At 45.8% G+C, this 18,395-nt stretch overlaps 1 protein-coding gene across 3 annotated transcripts in view; it reads right to left on the reverse strand.

Annotated features, from left to right (window-relative positions):
* The window catches only part of PTGR1 (prostaglandin reductase 1), a 47,138-nt gene that overhangs the window by 23,482 nt on the left and 5,261 nt on the right, over nt 1–18,395 (reverse strand). For all 3 annotated transcript variants that reach the window (XR_008317721.1, XR_008317722.1, XM_053302899.1), the window contains exon 2: nt 4,539–4,654. Coding sequence is in view for 1 of the 3 variants with exons in the window: in XM_053302899.1 (XP_053158874.1) it covers nt 4,539–4,644 (106 nt within the window). In the remaining 2 variants the exon portion in view is untranslated. The remainder of the gene's footprint in view (nt 1–4,538; nt 4,655–18,395) is intronic.

Consider the following 18,395-nt stretch of genomic DNA (forward strand, 5'->3'; position numbering starts at 1 on the left):
GCTGTGGTGTCACTCTAGTTGACGTTCTGACAAAATTTGCTCAAGGAAGTCCCACTGAGATTAAACAAACAAGGTAGGCTTGCCTAACGTCTTTTAATTTCAATGGGACTTTGTTGAGGAAATCTAGTCAGGATGTCAGCCACTGAACATGACAAACACCTCATTAATTCCAATGAGAATACAGGTTTAGTATCCCTTATCCAGACATCCAAAATCCAGAATGCTCCAAAATCCAGACACCACGCCATAACAAAAACAAAAAAACAAAACGCCTCAGCTCACTCGCTCACAGATTCCCAATTTTGCTGCTTTTAAACATGCAGTCAAAACGTACTTCTTTCAGAAGGCTGTTAGTGACAGGGGTTTTGCCTGTAATTCTCTCTAGTTGCGGCTCTGTTTTTATTGTGAAGCTTTTTAATGTTTTTAATGTTCTCACTTTGGCGCTAGAGAGAAAAGGGAAAGCCCCCCACTCCCTGCTCAGTTTGGCACCTGCTCTGTTGGCGTCTGTTTTGGCGCTCTGTTGGTGCCTGCTCTGTTTGGTAAAGGTGTACCTTTACCAAACAGAGCAGGCACCAACAGAGCACCAAAACAGTACAAGGTGATGTAGAAAACGTCAAAAAGGCCTGTAGTTATTGTAAATTCAATGCTTATTTGTTTTTATACTTTAAATAAAATCTTAAAAAATATAATACAGTAACCTTTTGTGTTTAGACTTGAACCCCATGCCCAAGATATCTTATTATGCAAATATTCCAAAATCCGGAAAAATCCGAAATCCGGAACACTTCTGGTTCCAAGCAGTCTGGATAAGGGATACTCAACCTGTACTCATAAGTAATTTAGTCTGGATGTCAGCCTATGTATGTGTGTGTGTATATATGTATATGTGTATACACAAACACGTACATGTAAAACAGCAACAGTTTGCAATTATTTCTGCAAATGGTAGGAGGGAGCCCCAGCAGTTGGAACTCGGATTGAATTCCCTCCCATCAGTGTGGAAATAGTCCTAGCTCCAATATGCCTGTTGGAACTACCCCCACTTTTGCCTCCCCCTACCCTCCCCCTACCCTTTCCCTGCCCTCCTCCACCTTTACCTTTACTGTTGAAAGAGCTACCACTGCCACTCCAGGTAACCATTGCCAGGTCTCCATCATCACTGCCACCACACCACCACTGGGCCACTGCTGGGCCTCCATCACTTTAAGCAGTATGCAGTACTTGCCTTTTTAGGAGTGTCAGAAGGACAATACCTTTTTAGGAGTGCCCAGGGCACAATAGCTTTCCAAATTCAGGTGCCTAATTTGCATATTATGTAAATTGTCTTGAGAATAATTTTGCATATGCAAATTAACAGCTGCACTTTCCAGTTGGTTTTTATTTGCTCTGGGTATCTACCAACAATAGTTGGGGGACATATCTTTGCCTGACCATTTTCCTTGACATATTAACAGCAGCAATAGAACAACAACAACAAAAGTGCAGCTTTTAAATTAAGGCTGCAATTCTGTACATACTTATTTCAGAGAAGATCTGATTGAATCCAAGGGTGCTTACTTCTAAGTAGGCATGTGCTGAATGTAAAACATTACAATACACAGCCTGATAGTTAGCAATTCACATTAAAAGCAAGCTATCCTCTCAACTGCCCGAAAGAGATTCCCTGCTGATAACAAGCAAGACAACATTCTTCAGGGGATTACTGTCCTTGTGAAAGTGAAACCCTCCAAGCTAGCCTCTCCCGTGCTCTTCCTCTCTGAATCCAAGTCCAGTGGTTGAGCAGAATAGTGGCTGCACGTTTTGCTCCATAATTCTGCTTCTACAAGGGCTAGAGCTTAGTTTTTTGGGGTGCTTTTTTAACGAAAGCTGAAATCTGGGCAAATCTGGGTAGGCTAAGCAATCTGGGTGAGATGCTTGAAATCTGGGTGAAACCCAGAATTCCGGGGGGGCATGACAACTCTAATTGTGGGGAGTGTAATTCTTTTCTTGCTTGATCCCTTTATAGAAACGACACTCCTCGCAATGCACTGCACCCAGGGCTCCTTCTAGGCACTCTAAAAAGGCAAGTCCTGCATACTTTAAAATGCCCTTCCCCACCACCCTCCACTTCACACATAGTAAAGATTACCACTGCCACAGCTCCGGCCCTGGCTCCGGCTGGCAATGCAGCAGCACAGCAGTGCCTTGGCAACAGCAGCAGTGATGGTGGAGCCCCAGAGGTGGTGATGGCTCTTTCAACTGTAAACATAGGCTGGAGAAGGGCAAGGAAATGGGGTGGGGGAGTACAGTGGGGGTGGAGGTAGTTATGACATAATGCCAGTAAAATGTCAAGCCAATACGAGCCTGACTCCTCCTGTGTTGGAGGGGCCATGTTGGCCTCCCCCCTCTTTTTCCTTTTCCATTTTTTGCTGGGTCAGATTGGGTTGGAATTGACCCAACAGTTTTGCTTGTGCACAGGCCTAATATATAATACACATACAATTGTGTACAAGTGTGTTTATATCACTTCTTTTCTTAAACCGTTGTTAAATATTTATCCTCCTCCAGAAGACGTAGGATAGAAATTGAAATGAGGAACTGTTAAAACCGGCTTGGAAATCATTATGAATAAGAAGCAGTTGGCTGGAAGCTATGTACAAGGTTTTCTTTTTTTTTTGGCGGGGAGAATATTATACTTGGCATTATACCAGCGATCTTGAATAGGGAGGAAGCATGTCCTGCAGAACTGTTTCCACTTGGAAAATGGCAAATAAACTGAACTCACCTTGCCCCAGAGAAGGGCCGCCCCTGCTTAAAACTCACACTACTCAGAGCTGAAAGAGCAATTACTTTTTTAAGGACTACATGTCAAAACAAGCTCTCAGATTAAGCCGCCAAACAAATCTGAATGCACTGCAACCATGCGTCTCCTAGCAGATCAACATCTTGGTGAGAAGGCAAAAACCAAGATACCTTTCAAGCAGGGATGCTTCTAGCATTCTCCTCATTTGAATTTCTCCCCAGATTCAAGATTCTGGTTTTTCCATTTCTGAATTTTGTACAGCTATACAGTTTGTTTCAATTCCGAATTGATTTGTGTCTTCTACCGCTGTTCATTACCAATGCACATATTGTTTTGTTTGGGGGAATTGGGAAATGCTTTATGCCTCTTGAGAGGACTGTATATGCAGTGGTATCATGATCAGTTTTGCATGGTCTTTTAACAACATGCAAAGGTCCACGTGTGCATCAGTAAAACAGTGCAGAAAAATAATCTTGATGCAGTTGTATGTACCAACCCCTCTAGACTGTTTTTCTGCAGTGTTTTGTCAATGTGCACACACAGTGGTAACAGGAGGGAAAGATGCAAAAGAACTGAAAGCTGCCTTTCAATCTAGGTATTTGCAGTTGTAAACAGATGGATCAGACTGATTTCTTCCTCCTTGTGCGCAGTGCCACCTGCTAGGCATTTGCTGGAAATCTGTGATGAAAGTCAAACTACTTTTAAAGATGAGACTCCTCACAAATGCCCAGCAGGTGGCACTGCATATGGAGGAAGAAGTCACTGTCTGAACTCTGAACCACCTGTTTACAATTGCAAATATCTAGGTGAAAGGGAGTTACACAACACAGAAGAATTAAGCACAAACAGCTTCAGTTTTCAAATGGAATATACAGCCCCTTCAGAATGAGAAAAGTCCTCGCATTCCAACCTTTTAATGGCAACAACAACAACAACAAAGCTTGCTGTGACTATAACAGCTTAGGCCCTGGGTATTTTACCCACTTGTATGTTTCCCAGACTATGGGAAACACCTATATCAGGCAGCAGTGATATAGGAAGATGCTGAAAGGCATCATCTCATACTGTGCAGGAGGCGGCAATGGTAAACCCCTCCTGTATTCTACCAAAGACAACCACAGGGCTCTCTGAGTCGCTAGGAGTCAACACCAACTTGACGGCACACTTTAATTTACTCTTTTGCCATGAGCTCCACTACCCACTGAGATCATCCAGAGAGGTTCGTCCGGAGTTGCCACCAGCTCGTCTCGTGGCTACACAGGGACGGGACTTCTCTGTTGCTGCCCTGAGACTCTGGAATGCACTCCTTGCTGAGATAATGGATAATGGCCTCCCAACTCTGACAACTTGTAAAAAGTCTCTAAAAAGTGTTTTTTCACCCAGGTTTTTTTAACTTGATTGTGGTTTTAAACTGTTTAAAGTTTTTATTTTAAATCTGTTTTATCTTGTTGCAAAGCACCCAGAGAGGGAAGTTTGGGGCGGTCTAAATACTCTTGCAAGTTTTGCAGGTGCATTCACTTACAGCTTTTTGCATGGAAACAAGCTACTACAGCGGTGTTTCTAACTGTTTTTCAGACAGTTATTTGGGGCCCTTTCTGAGTTCAAATCTGTAGTAGCACTTCACCTTTTCCTCCTAGCAAGACAAATTCCATCTGGATTTTCCCTATGTGGTGATTTACAAATAAATAAATAGTGGGGTAAAAGCTAGTCCCCACATCCACCCCTTGGTGTGCATGGTGAGAGATGCCCCTCTTACCTCCATCCTTCAGCTTTGGTAGGTCTACCTCTTTCAGTTCAAAATCACTCAGTTTAGGGAACCCATCAAAGTACTTCTTCAGGATCCAAGACTTTGCACGCCCCATCTTCCACTGCCTGAATGATTTAAATAGCATTATCCGGTATTACAAACTGATCAGCAAGTTGACAATTCTTCCAGTGCAACATTCTCCAGAGTTTTTATTCCTTGGCCAAAGGCAGTGGCAGATTGTGGTTTCTGCAACTAGTGGGCAGAGGGTAGGGGAGGTAATGGGAGGCAGACCCAGTCAAAAAGCAAAAAACACAAAACACCAAGAGATGGGTTTCTTTGGGTGTGTGTGAGGGGAATGGGACCATTACAACTTAAAAGAAACACCTCTTAGGCCATGTCCTTATATCTATATGTATGTTACCCTTCAGTTTTACAAAGCATCCAGGCACATACTTATGAATTGCAAAATGAACCAAGGCATCAATTTTTCCCTCAGGAAATATTTACACAAGTTAATATAATCTCTGGGTAGGTAAAACTGAACTGCAGGTTCTGTCGCCATTTTCACCGCCCCTTCTCCTGAGGTGTCTTTCTTTCTCACTTGGTTGTTTAGCTTTCCCCTCTCTTTATTTGCACAAGTATTTCTATTCCAAATTAGGCAGTTATAATAACCAGGCAGTCCAGCAGTTAACTAGAAAGACCTCCAATGGAGGATTTGTTCTGTTAGGTTCTTAAACAATCAGTAAGGAGCCGCTTCAGAAACTCTTTCAGTTTCAAATATACAGAAGGAAAAGGTTGGGGGCCGGGGAAACAGACCCAGATCCCAAAGACCTCAGTGGAAGAAAAGTTTGGTTTATTTAAAGAGCCACCTATTAGCTGAGATATGGTACAGTTGCAATTTGAAAGTTTAGCCTGGTGGAATTCTTCCTCCAGACCAGCCTGCCCGAATGTACCTCCCCACCTCATTGTGCTGGCTTTACCTTTGGATTTTTTTTTTATTTTTAATTTTTTTTTGCTGGAGGGGGGGAATCATGGGGGCTCCTCAGTAGGGTAGCAACATTTCATTGCTAGAATGAGGGACACATGTTGGGGGCTGGGGGGTGAATCCGGGAGGTGTATGCAAGGATACAATGGCTGGACTCTGGAGAAAAACGGACCTCTCTACCTTGCCAGCATCTCCTTTTTGGCACAGTGGAAGAAGGGAAAAGAAATAACTTTAAAAGTCTTCCCCCTCCTCCATTCCCTGTTCAGGTTGTTGCAGCAAGAAGAACTCTGGCAAAATAAATTCAATACATGAGCCAGAGAGAGAGAGCTCAGCCATTCAAAGGCTACACACACAATACATGTGCTCATTTCTAATTCTGAGGCACAACAAGAGTCTTAGCAAAACAGTTTTCATTTGTTCCACTATTAAAGAGACACCTGGCAGGAAGGGGGGAGTGGAAAAAATCCACATGGGCGACACACAACTGCTTCCTTTCTTCCCCTCTCGCCTTTCCCCACATGCCTCTCCTTTCCAATTCCTCTCACCCCCCCATCCCCTGGCCAGCCCAGACAACCTCCGTACCTTAAATTTTATTATCAGATTAGTGCTGCTGTGTGTGCACGCTGGGGATGTGCACGAACCTGTCTGGAGGCCCTTTTACGGCGGAGGGTCGCACTTTAAGGGCGGGGGAGGGTGCACTTAACCCTCCCTCTGCTTTTTCCCCGCGGTGCCCAGTATTTCTCAAGTCCTACAGGGCAGCAGCGTACTTCCCTGCCGCCCCGTTTGCTCTTTGGCCGGAGGTGGCTAGAAGTAGCTGGCACGCGTGCGCCCAGTGGGCGCAAGCACATCGTGAGCACCTGTGCATATGTCAGGTGGGCACACAGGTGCTTGCAACATGCGCGCACCAGATACTTCCGGCCACTTCTGGCCAAAGAGCAAACAGGACAGCAGGGAAGTACGCTGCTGCCCTGTAGGACTTGAGAAATATCGGGTGCAGACGGGGGGAAAGCAGAGGGAGGGGTAAGTGCACCCTCCCCCACCCTTAAAAGGCGACCCCACCATCAAGCCACCCACCTTGGTTCCATGCACATCCCTAGTGCACACAACTGAGAGAGAGAGAGAGAGAGAGAGAGAGAGAAGCTACTCACTGCTGTGTAGTCTGGAGAGGACTGAGTGGCTAAGCCAGTTGCTGGCAGGACGCTGTGCAAGCCCTGCCCACTCACCAAACAGCTGGTTGGTGGGTAGGACCCAAGATGGAGCAGCTCAGCTCAACAGCAGTAGCACAATCCTGCAGGTTGCAAGCCAGCAAGGAAAGAGCTCAGGCTGGCTTGCAACCAGCTGCTGCCTACCCCACCCACCCACCCCCGCCACCAAAATGAAGGAGAAATTGTGTCCCGGATGGGACAAACATTTCCTCCCTAAAATGTGGGACATCTCGTGTAATCCGTGACAGTTGGGAACCCTAAGTGTATGGCTGCAGGCTAGGCTGGTCTGCCTGGATGACAGAAGAAGAAAGCCTCCCATGCCCAGCCCCAGAAAGGAGGGGAGCCATGACTCCTACCTTGGGGATACAGTAGGAGATTCCTCTACTTTGCTCTCTTCAAATACAACTCATCATCTTGCTTGCTCCTTCCTTTTGCAGGAGCCTGGCCCAACTCACTGCAGCCAACCCACCTGTACATATGGCCCTCTGATTTGAGCATTGGGATCCCACCACTCAGAGAGGAAGTTACCAAGGGGCTCTACCAGGATTGGCTCAGAGGCTTTGATTATTTCACCTGGGCTGTGCCTAGATAGAACAATAGATTGTGTTTGCGGGGTGCTGCCCCATTTGCTCAAAGGTAGCTGCCCCCTTTGGCCAAAGGTGGTATTGCCCCCTTTCCAGATTAAAAATGAGAGGTGCACTTTGTTCTTGTGCTCGGATGGGGTAAAATGGAGATCTACTTTGCCAATTTAAATGTTATGACAAACACATGCTTGTTGATTGGTTACTTGGTTTGTGCCCCAATAATTGCAGCCATGGGGGGGGGATGGATCTGGATAAAGACTATGGAGGGAGAGGGAAATTAACCCTTTGCCCCATCATGGTCAGATCTGGACCCCCCCCCCGCAACTGCTGCTTGGGGGTGGGGGAATCAAGAATGAGATCAATGCTTGTTGTAAGCTGTAGTTTGGTCCTCAGAAAGATATGTAGATACTTCCACGGCCACCCCTCAGAACAATGGGCAGGTATCTTTCTTGCAACTGCTCCAAAGCCCAGTTAATATAACAAACGCCTACATATGAAACTAGGATATTATAGGGAAGGCTCAGCTAGAACTTTTCTTCTGACACCTTAGCTTTCCACAGGCAGAGATTGTTCAACAAACATCCAGTCATGCAATCCCCCTCTTGCATTCTGAAGCAGACCAGTCCCAGGACCAGGGACATAGCTATAACTTCGATCACAACGCAAATAAGCTATCTAAGTTGCATTTTTACAAAATCACTCCTTCAGAGTTAATGGACGTCTCAACGCCAGTCCAGAGCAATGCAAATACATTTCAGTGGTTTTCCTAGTGGTTTTGCGAATGCACTGCACATGACATTTTAAACACTTATCTTGTAAATGTCAAAATATATATTGAAACCTACAGAATGTACTTCCAGAAGATGTGGTGATGGATTCGATGAAAGTAAAAAAGAGAGGCTAGGATAGGGGTCCAGCCAACTAGTGACACAGCAGGGAAGCAACCTGCCTAGAGAGCAGGAGGCTGTTGGTTCAAATTCCCGCTGGTGGGTTTCCCAGAATATGGGAAACTCTTATATCGGGCAGCAGCAATATAGGAAGGTGCTGAAAGGCCTCATCTCATACTGCGTGGGAGGAGGCAATGGTAACCCCTGCTAACTTGGCAAAGAGGCACCTTTTAACGTGGTGATTCTCTTTCTTTAGCAGGGGGGGAGTAACTGGCTGTTGCTGGTGTCTATCTTTTATTTCTTTTTAGCTTGTGAGCCCTTTGGGGGCAGAGATCCATCTTATTTGTTTGTTATTTCTCTGTGTAAACCTCCCTGAGCCATTTTTGGGAGGGCAGTATAGAAATCGAATGAATGAATGAATGAATGGCAAACCCCTCCTGTATTCAACTAAGAAAACCATATGGCTTTGTGGTGACCAAGAGTCGACACTGACTCAACAGCACAACCTTTTCTTTCCAAGAGAGGGGCTCACCACTCTAAGTTGCTTTTGTTTACTTCAGCAGGCATGAAGTCACTCCTTGGCACTTTCCCAGACAGCAGGCTTTACGACGAGTTTACTGCGAGGCTTTACGGCAAGTTTGAAATTGTCCCCCCAAACTGACACAAAACGTGGATTTGAACCCCGGATATAAATCAGGCTACACTCTAACGCGCAATGAAAAACCAAAATCATTTGTGAAGTGCTCCCTGATAGCTCACAGGGATTTCGGGATAAATTTGGCTGATATTTGAACGCACACGTCCATTCCGGAGGAGATGCAAACAAAAAGCCTGGTGTGAAAAACTTCTTGGCTTTAACCGCATTATCAAATTAGCTATCTCTGCAGCCGTAACTGAAGGCCACTAGGAAAGAGAAGCAAACCCAGATTCCATCCTAAAAGAACTTTCTGCCTCTTCAGTCTATAAAGCACGGAAATGTGCTTCCCAGACTGTCGCTGAAATATGTCAATCCAGGGCCAGGCAGGATGGGCCATATGCAGGTTTCTCTGCAGCAAGGCACCAAAACCTGAGCATTTCACCCTGGCTGTAGTAATCAATTGCTACCAGGCCTCTTTCGCTGTGCTGTTATTATTATTCAGCAATAGTTTACCCTGTTTTATCTGCAGTAATAAACTTTGCAGAGGCATTGAGGCTGGATTCTCCCTATATTCCACAAAAGCTCTAATTCATGTTTTCTCAGTTTTACAATAGTCTAGATCAAGCCAGCCTTTAGAGCAATGTGGATTGTGCCAAGATTTCTTAACAGATGTAGTATATAATAGGGCTATTCTCACGATCCATGGCTAAGGGAGCCCAGCCTGATTTCCATCGATCGTGTGAACCACCACTGCATTCCTGGGGCTCCAGAGGCCGGGGCGGCGCACAATGGCACTCCCCTTTCCCCAACCCCTGGAGCTCCTGAACGAGCTGCGGTCGGGTGCTGGGGTGCCTGACCCAAGCTGCCGCTCGTCTGGGTGGCCAGATCAGCCATCCAGCAATGAGCTACTGCTCATCTGCGGGGAGAGCGGGTCAAGCCGGCTCTCCCCACAGAACCCCTTTAAGGCTCTGCACACTGACCATGTGTAGAGCCTCACAGACTGTTAAGAACATAAGAACATAAGAAGAGCTCTACTGGATCAGGCCCAAGGCCCATCTAGTCCAGCATCCTGTTTCGCACAGTGGCCCACCAGATGCCGCTGGAAGCCACAGACAGGAGTTGAGGGCATGCCCTCTCTCCTGCTGTTAGTCCCCTCCAACTGGTACTCAGAGGCATCCTGCCTTTGAGGCTGGAGGTGGCCTATAGCCTTCCGACTAGTAGCCGTTGATAGACCTCTCCTCCATGAAGTTATCCAAACCCCTCTTAAAGCCATCCAGGTTGTTGGCTCTCACCACATCTTGTGGCAGAGAGTGTTTGTGTAAGCTTACCACACTGTAACAGAATATCCACCTCTAGCTGTGATGTCATAAATAAAGAACTAATTTGCAAAAGGCCCTCTGAATAACAAATTCAAGGAGGACAGATCTATCAATAGTTCTTAATCTGGAAAGCTGAAATAGTACCTTCTTCAATTGCAATGAACGTCGGATGTTAAGGACAAAACAACAAGTACTATCCATGAGCTTCCTAGAAGCATATCTGGCTGTCCCCTGTGACAGAAATGGGATGCTGAACTAGAACAACCTTTGATCTGATCCAGCAGGGGGTCAGCTTGGACATTCTCTAACAGTTCTTTCCTTTCTCTTTAGTGGTCCACGCCTGGCAGAGAGGCAATCCTGCCTAGGAGGCCCTCCCACTTTCTCTCCAACACTGTACACCATTGTGGTAGGGAGTACCACACAAAGGGTAGCTATAAAGAACATCAATACTGACCCCAAGTATTGATGATGACCTTGCACCATTTCGAGAGGTGGCATCTTACAAACTGGGTGTGGGATAATCTACAACACGTATTGTTTCATAAAATGTCAACTCAATCTTATCGAAATATATATTTAATTGCAAATAAAAAAGTATGTTCCACAAACAACTAGCAGTAGCACCCATATGTTTGATTGGAGGGAGTACTGTTGATATTAGAAGGTGGAGCAACATTTGCACACCTGCTTCAATTCGCTCCGTATCACCTCCCAAATCAATCACATGGATAGCAATGAAAATATTTTAAGGTTTAAGCCACACTATGAAAACCAGTGGCATGTAATCTATTTATTTATTTGGGCCTTATTAATTTTCTGATTTCCAGAAATTTCTTTTTTTGGGGGGTGGCAACTCTGGTTGAAGACAGACATAATAATTTAAGCAGAGCAGATGAGATTGGAAAGCACCTTCAGCTCTGGTTGAATACGAATACGACCAATATTTATATACTGCTTTTCAAGAAAAGTTACCAAAGCGGTTGCATAGATATTAAAAAAAAATGCATGCATATATAAAATGGCTCCCTGTCCCCAAAGAGCTCACAATATAAAAAAGAAACATATAAGACAGACACCAGCAACAGACACTGGAAGGATGCTGTGCTGGGGATGGATCTCCTCCTGCTAAATAAAGAGAATCGCCACTTTAAAAAGTGCCTCTTTGCTCAGTTAGCTGGGCTGAAGACAGACATAATAATTTAAGCATAGCAGACATGATTTGAAAGCATCTTCCCTGCACTGAAAACACATTTACCTTTTCCCATAAGAGAAACGTCATTTCAATTGCTATTGAGTGCACAAAAGAATCATTTAGGTGTTACAGGATTATCAGCAATAATGGATGTCTTTGTGGGGCAGGGGAGGGGTGATATGGGGGCACCTGCGAAGCAGACTGTAGCTGCTGAGGGAAGCGTTAGAGCCAATGGGTTAGAAACAATACAAAAAAGATGATTTCGGCTAGACATTAGGAAGGCAGCAGTAGAGAATCATGCAGTGGTGGGCTCTCCTTTGCTGGGGGTTTCAAACAGAGGCTGGATGACTATCTATCAAGAATGTTGTAGCAGTTTCCTGCACTGTGAGCAGGAGGCTGGCCTAGGAGACTTCCGAGGTTCCTTCCAACTATGGCCTATGGGCAGCTTCACACAACTGCCTGAAAGTACGTAAGAGGGAACTGGAGGTTCCTGAGGAGTGTGCGCTCCTGGCATGAGCCACATATTTGGTTCATTTTGTGACGTCTGACCCCACTAATGTTGGGTTGATAATATTTGGTTCTCACCACTGTTGAGACCACCTCTGCTGAGACTACCCAACATTGGGTTCTAACCACTGCCCAACATTTGCAACGAGATCTGGAGTTGGGTGGAGGATGTTGAGTGGTGGCAGAAACCCGACTTTGTCAACCCGACACTGGCAGGTTCAGATGTGACAAAATCAGTTGAATTTGCAGCTCCCGCTGGGAGTGCACGCTTCTGGGTTCCCTTGAGTTCCCTTTGACTTGCTTTCTGGCAGTTCTGTGAAGCCGCTCGATGATTTCCCTTTTATCTGCACACCAACCCTGCAAAATAGGTTAGGATGAGAACACTTCACTGGCGGCACTCTGGAGTTTGTGCTGTGCTCTTGAAAATTCTTTTTGTTTGTAAACTGCTTCATTCAATAAAGTGTCAGAGCATGGGCAACTAATTAAAAAAAACCCAGACATTTCAATTCATCCTCCCCCACCCCGGACCCCGAACATACCCCTTAAGGTATTCTGAAGGACCTGCTTCCTGTTAGGGGGCAACTCCTAGGGTGCAACTCCTGGCATTGACCACTCCAAGAACTAAACTAGTTGTTCTAGTAAGAACCAATCTGCCTACTTTTCTTTCACTATCCTTACAACTGTACCAAATTTGGTTCAAATTAGTTAGGCAGTCCACAAGTTAGAACTCTCATGCCTCAAACATCCACAGGTCCACCATCTTAAATCGGGGTGGATGATATCATTACAAATTATGCCATTGAGGTATCCCTATGTGTCACTCGCTACAACTGTAGCAAATTGGGTTCAAATCAGTTAGGTGGTTCACAAGTTAGTCCACTTGTGCCTCAAAGGTTTACGCATCCACCATCTTGTATCGGTCAAAATGACATCATCATTGAGGTGTCCCTGTATGCCACTCACTACAACTGTACCTAATTTGGTTCAAATAGGTGAAACAGTCCACAGATTAGCCCACTTGCACCTCAAACGTTCACATGTCTGCCCTCTTGGGTTGGGGTGAATGACATCATCACAAACTACACCATTGGGACATCCTTATGTGTCCCTACAGCTGTAGCAAATTTGGTTCAAATTGTGGAGGCAGTTCACAAGCTAGCCCACTTGGACCTCAAACATCTCCATGTCCGCTATCTTGAATTGGGGTGGATGACATCATCCCAAACTACACCATTGAGGTGTCCCTGTGTGTCACTCATTACAACTGTACCTGATTTGGTTCAAATAGGTGAGACAGTCCACAAGTTAGCCCATTGCGCCTCAAATGTTTACGCATCCACCACTTTGAATTGGGGTGGATGGCATAATCACAAACCATACCACTGAGATGTTCCTATGTGTCCCTACAACTCTACCCAATTTGGTTCATATTTGTCAATGTGTTGTGAAGTTGATGGAGGGGTGGGACGGACACACAGAGACACAGAATGCTGGGTGAACTCATAATACTGGAAAGTAGGCTAAAAATAGGTAGAAAATACAGAGGGAAGGGGGACCGGCAGAGGGAAGGGGGACCGGTGGAGACCCCCCCCCCATGGCTGAAGTAGCACCCCCAAGTCCACAGAAGCCCTCAGTGGTGGTAAATACGCCTAAAAAACAAAGAAAACCCAAACCAGCCCCGAACCAGAACCAGGCCTGGTCCAGCTCAAGGGCTAGCCCTTGAACCAGGCCGGTCTGAGTGCAAGCTGGCTTAACCTCAAGCCGGCTTGCACATCCCTAAAAGAAAGCTTCCAGATGTTTGCTGATCCATTTTCTGTTGAGGAGACAAAATCATGTGATTTGCAAAAGGAACTCGTTGACATCCAGTGCAAGAGATCTTTGGAAACTAAGTTCAAAGAAACTAAGGGTGTCACTGAGTCCTTCAAATAGCTGACACCACTTTTCTCCAAATCCTTGCAAAACCTTCAGAAAAATCATGTCCTTGTTTTGCTGAGACACGCCCCCCCCCACACACACACAATGAATAGAAACAAGTCAAGGCTGTGGCTGTGATAGTGGAGCCAGGAGCTGCACTCAAGTTTCCGTGCAAGCCCCGGCCACATGAACAGCAGATCGTCAGGTGGGCTGGGAGCAGAGAAAGGAGCTCGAGAGTGGAGCTCACATTACCTGCTGCTACTGCCACCCACCAGCCGCCAAAATATGGGAGAAAGAGCATCCCAGATGGACAAGCACTTCCCCCTCAAAATACAGGACATCCTGGCCAATGTGGGATCGTTGGTAACACTAGAGATAAGAGATAAGAGATAAGAGGCAATGAAGCTGTGATGTTGAGTGGAGGAGTGGGGGGGGGCTGCTTAATTCATAACAGTACACACACACACACAAAGAGTTGGACCTTTTAAACATGTATTTACATGTGATGTGTAGTACGGGTTTCAGACATGTCACCCGGTACCCATTTAGCCCAATAGCTAGCCCGGATTCCCAGCTTTCATTTTAGAAACACAAGATGTGCTCTTGCCCTTGTAGAAGGTGAGATACACAGCAAAATGTGTGGGGACTACTCTGCTCAATCACTCGATTCCACTGTTTTTGCAGAGTCTGTTATAAAGGTGGTGTCCAGCAATCCCTCTTGCAGTATTGGATTGGATCCGTTTCAATTTGTGATGCCTGATGACGTGGACAAGCTGCTTGGGGCAGTGCGGCCTACCACTTGTTCTCTGGATCCTTGCCCGACTTGGCTGCTTCTATCTAGCAGGGAAATCATTGGAGATGGCCTAGTTAATATCGTCAACTCATTGCTGAGGGTAGGATGCCTCCTTGTTTGAAGGAAGTAATGATTAGACCACTTGGGGTAACCCGGAGAGGCCATATTATGCCTGTTTTAAAACAGTTACACTAGCTAACAATAATATGTTTCCAGGCAAAATACAAAGTGCTGCTTATTACCTTTAAAGCCCTGAACAGCTTGGGTGCAGGCTAATTTAGAGAGCACCTTCTTCTGTATGGTCCCCATCACATGTTGAGGTCACCGTGAGAGGTCTGTCTCCAGTTACCACTGGGATTTCTCGCAGAGACTCAGAACCAGGCCTTCTCTGTAGCTGCTCCTGGCCTATGGAATGCACTCCTGGCAGATATCCGCAGTTTAGGCTCACTGTTGGCCTTTAAGAGAGCCCTAAAAACTTGCTTGTTTGGTCTGGTCTTCCAAGATTTTAAAATTGTTTTAAAGTATTCTAATTGGTTTTGATTGGTTCTGAATTGTTTTAAATTTGTTTTTATATTGTTTTAAGCAGTGCATTTTAAATGGTATTTGTTTTTATGTTTTGTAAACTTGTTGCTGGGCAGTCAGGTGGGTGCCTTAGAGGGAAAGGAGGTGGCAAGGGCAGTGGCATCTTGTGACACAGCCAGCAGTGCTCTTTGGATTGGATCTCTGGTCCAAAGTCCAGAGCATTGCCAGCCGGGGAGCCTCCAAATGTCCCCTGTGGCAGTGGTGCTGCCTGCACTTCACTGCCACAGCCGGCCATGTGTGCAAAGCGGGGGCCTCGGCCAGCCTCCCTGACCCTGATCTCTTTTCCATGCAGGAGCTGCCAAATGTGCGGCAAGACCCTCAGTAGCGGGGCCTCCGCCAGCCTTCCCCAACCCCGACTTGCGGTCAGCCAGGAGACAACCAGGTTGTTACAAAATAGTTGCAGTCATCAAACAGAAGGAAAAAAACAACCCCAAAATATGAGTTTATTGATTTAGTGAAGAACCTGCATTGATCAGTTGTCCCATTTTGGGGTGGGATGAACATATCAAGCCTTGGATTTTTGCTGTACTTTGGGTACTCTGTACCACTCTGTACTAGGTGGAATAATGTCTTTCTCCAAGTATGTTTCATCTCCAGAGGCTCCGGCCTTATTTCCTGTGATACTTCTGCCATTTTAGGCATTCACAGCCCTGGAGGCCCTAGTAGATGGAGGAGTGAAGACGGGCCTTCCTCGCAGGCTTGCTGTCTGCCTGGGAGCCCAGGCCTTGTTAGTCAGTGTCTTTTCTTGTTTCGTCTTTGTTCAAGCCATGCTCATTCTCTTTCAACATTTGGTTGAAAAAAATATACCCCAATATTCTCATTAGTATGCTTCAAAAATGAGTGAAAAGCTTCAGGCATGAGGATGTTTAAAGTGTATGGAAGGCTATCACCGCCCTGAGCCAGCAGCCATGGGACCACACGGCAGGAGCTACTGAGGTAGGCTCCCCAAGTGTACTATCAATTCAGCCCATACTGGGGCATTGGGCGGAGGGGGCAGTGTGCGCAATCATGCTGTCAGCCTTTGCAAACAGGGCCATCCTTAGGATGGGGTGACCAGGGTAATTGCCCCAAGCTGAGCAGCCTGCCTTGCTCTCTGTCTCCTCTCCTCAATCAGCCACCAGCCATACTCGCACACATGACAGCAACATCAGCATCGAGTCACACAGCACACAGGAGTTGACAAGGGTCGAGAGCGAGGAGGAGGGTCACACACAGCAGCAGCATGAGGGAGCTGAGCCGAGCTACCCTGTGGGGCCCCAAGCACAAGCAGCCAGGTGAGAGAATCTGAGGCAGGCAGCAGGCACGGACTCTAGTCTCGGAGCCTGAGACTCTGCCAGTGGCTGCGCCACACAGAGAAAAAGGAGATGGCAGGGGTACTGCAGCAGCAGCAGCACCGGTGGCTGGGCGGGCATGCCTGCAGCAACCCAGCCCCTTGCAGGACTACATAGTGGATAGGTAAGGAGAGAGAGAGATGTTTCCATCTGCTCTCTAGAAGAAAAGGAAGGAATGTGACTCACCACAGGAAGTGCTGCAGAGTCAGTTCAGGGGTCATAGAGTAGGAACAAATAGGGAGACCCTGACTCACTGTCTCTCCTCCCAATGCCCCTAGTGGTCATTAGGACAGTTGGTACAAAAGGTCGATGCACTAGAAGTTCATCTCCAACACCCCTTCTCATCGCCTGCCGCACCTGGGCATGACTCCCATCTTCTCACAAAGCATCTGGAATCTGTGTCTGGATAATGGCTTGATTAACCCATCTGCCAGCATCTCTTCTGTGGGGCAGTACCTCAGCTGGACCACCCCTTTTTCTTGCAAGTCCCAAACATAGTGGTACTTTATGGGAATATGCTTAGTTCAAGATTTCATCTTCTCCATTTGGGAAATCTGGATACAGCTTTGGTTGTCCTCAAACATCACTGTGGGCTCTCAAACATCACTGTTGGTTCCTCAGTGCCAAATTCCGATAGTAGTTGGTGTATCCATACTGCTTCCCTGCACACTTCACTTGCTGAAACGTACCCGCTTCTGTGGATGATTGTGCGACAAGTGACTGCTTGTTTTTTACTTGCACGGGTTTCCCCCGCAAAAGAACAATATTTAAAAAGGAGACTCTGTCTGAAAGCTTACTAGACTTGTTCTGATAGGCTTGAGATGGTCCTGCAAAAGTCTCAAAGTGGTTTATAAAGCAAAAGGTACAAGAAAGGGTACACAGTATATTATCAGGGTACACAGTATATTATTGTGTAATCAGAGCAAACATGTTTTATGAGAAGATCCTTTTCTGTTTCTTCATAGCATACCACCTTGGCTAGCACTAGCAGAGACAGAGAGATGGAGAAAATATGACTCGGGAGCAGAAAAAAATGAAAATAAAAGTAGAAGAACTTGAAAATGCAATGAAGGTTTCTTCGGAAACATTTCCAATTTACAAACAAGCTTCAGTAGCTGAGGAAAACATTGAATTAATGGACTGCAGTGAATGGAGTGGCACTGTAGGTTCTTCTGCCAAACCTCAGGAGGAGGACAATAGTCTAGAATGTGCACGGCCTTATGAAGGGACAGCTCGGCTGACCTTATTTCTCCTAAAGATCTACATGATCCAGCCAACTGGCTAGATTTACTTGACAATAAGATAGTAGACCTCTTAGTGCAAGGAGGGGTGCCAAAATATCTGGTTGTAGCTATGTTTTCCCAAAGAATTCTGACAATTGACAGTTTTCAGAAGACTTTTACAGATAGAGTCTGCCCAGAAAAAAGAGTTAAAAGAGTGACTGTCATATTCGAAGAAAGCCAATGCAGGTTTTTTGCTTCTCTTGCAAATTGTATGGCTCCAGTAGGGCACATGGAAGGCAGCTAAAATGATTGGAAGCATCTCAGTGAGAGGTTGAGATTTCATGAAGTATCCCAAGAGCATGCATTAAACCCAAAGAAATAGACTGAAATGAAGATAAGATTGTCTGCAAGGAAGACCATAGATGAGTCCCTGCTGAGAGAAATAAACAAGGAGAAAAAACATCGGCAAGCAGTGTTGACGCATAGTATAGCAGTTGTGCAGTACCTAGCTGAGCAACACTATGCTTTTCATGGCACACATGCAAAGCTTTTTCATCCTGACAATGGAAACTTTTTGAAATTGATTTATATGTTGGCTTAATCTGATCAATGCAAGAGCATGTGCGGGACATCACAAATGAAGAAATCCATGACCATTTATCTTGGATCTCGTATTCAAAATGAACTAATTTTGTTGATAGCATTGA

This window comes from Hemicordylus capensis, chromosome 2, assembly GCF_027244095.1.
Source record: "Hemicordylus capensis ecotype Gifberg chromosome 2, rHemCap1.1.pri, whole genome shotgun sequence".
NCBI lineage: Eukaryota > Metazoa > Chordata > Lepidosauria > Squamata > Cordylidae > Hemicordylus > Hemicordylus capensis.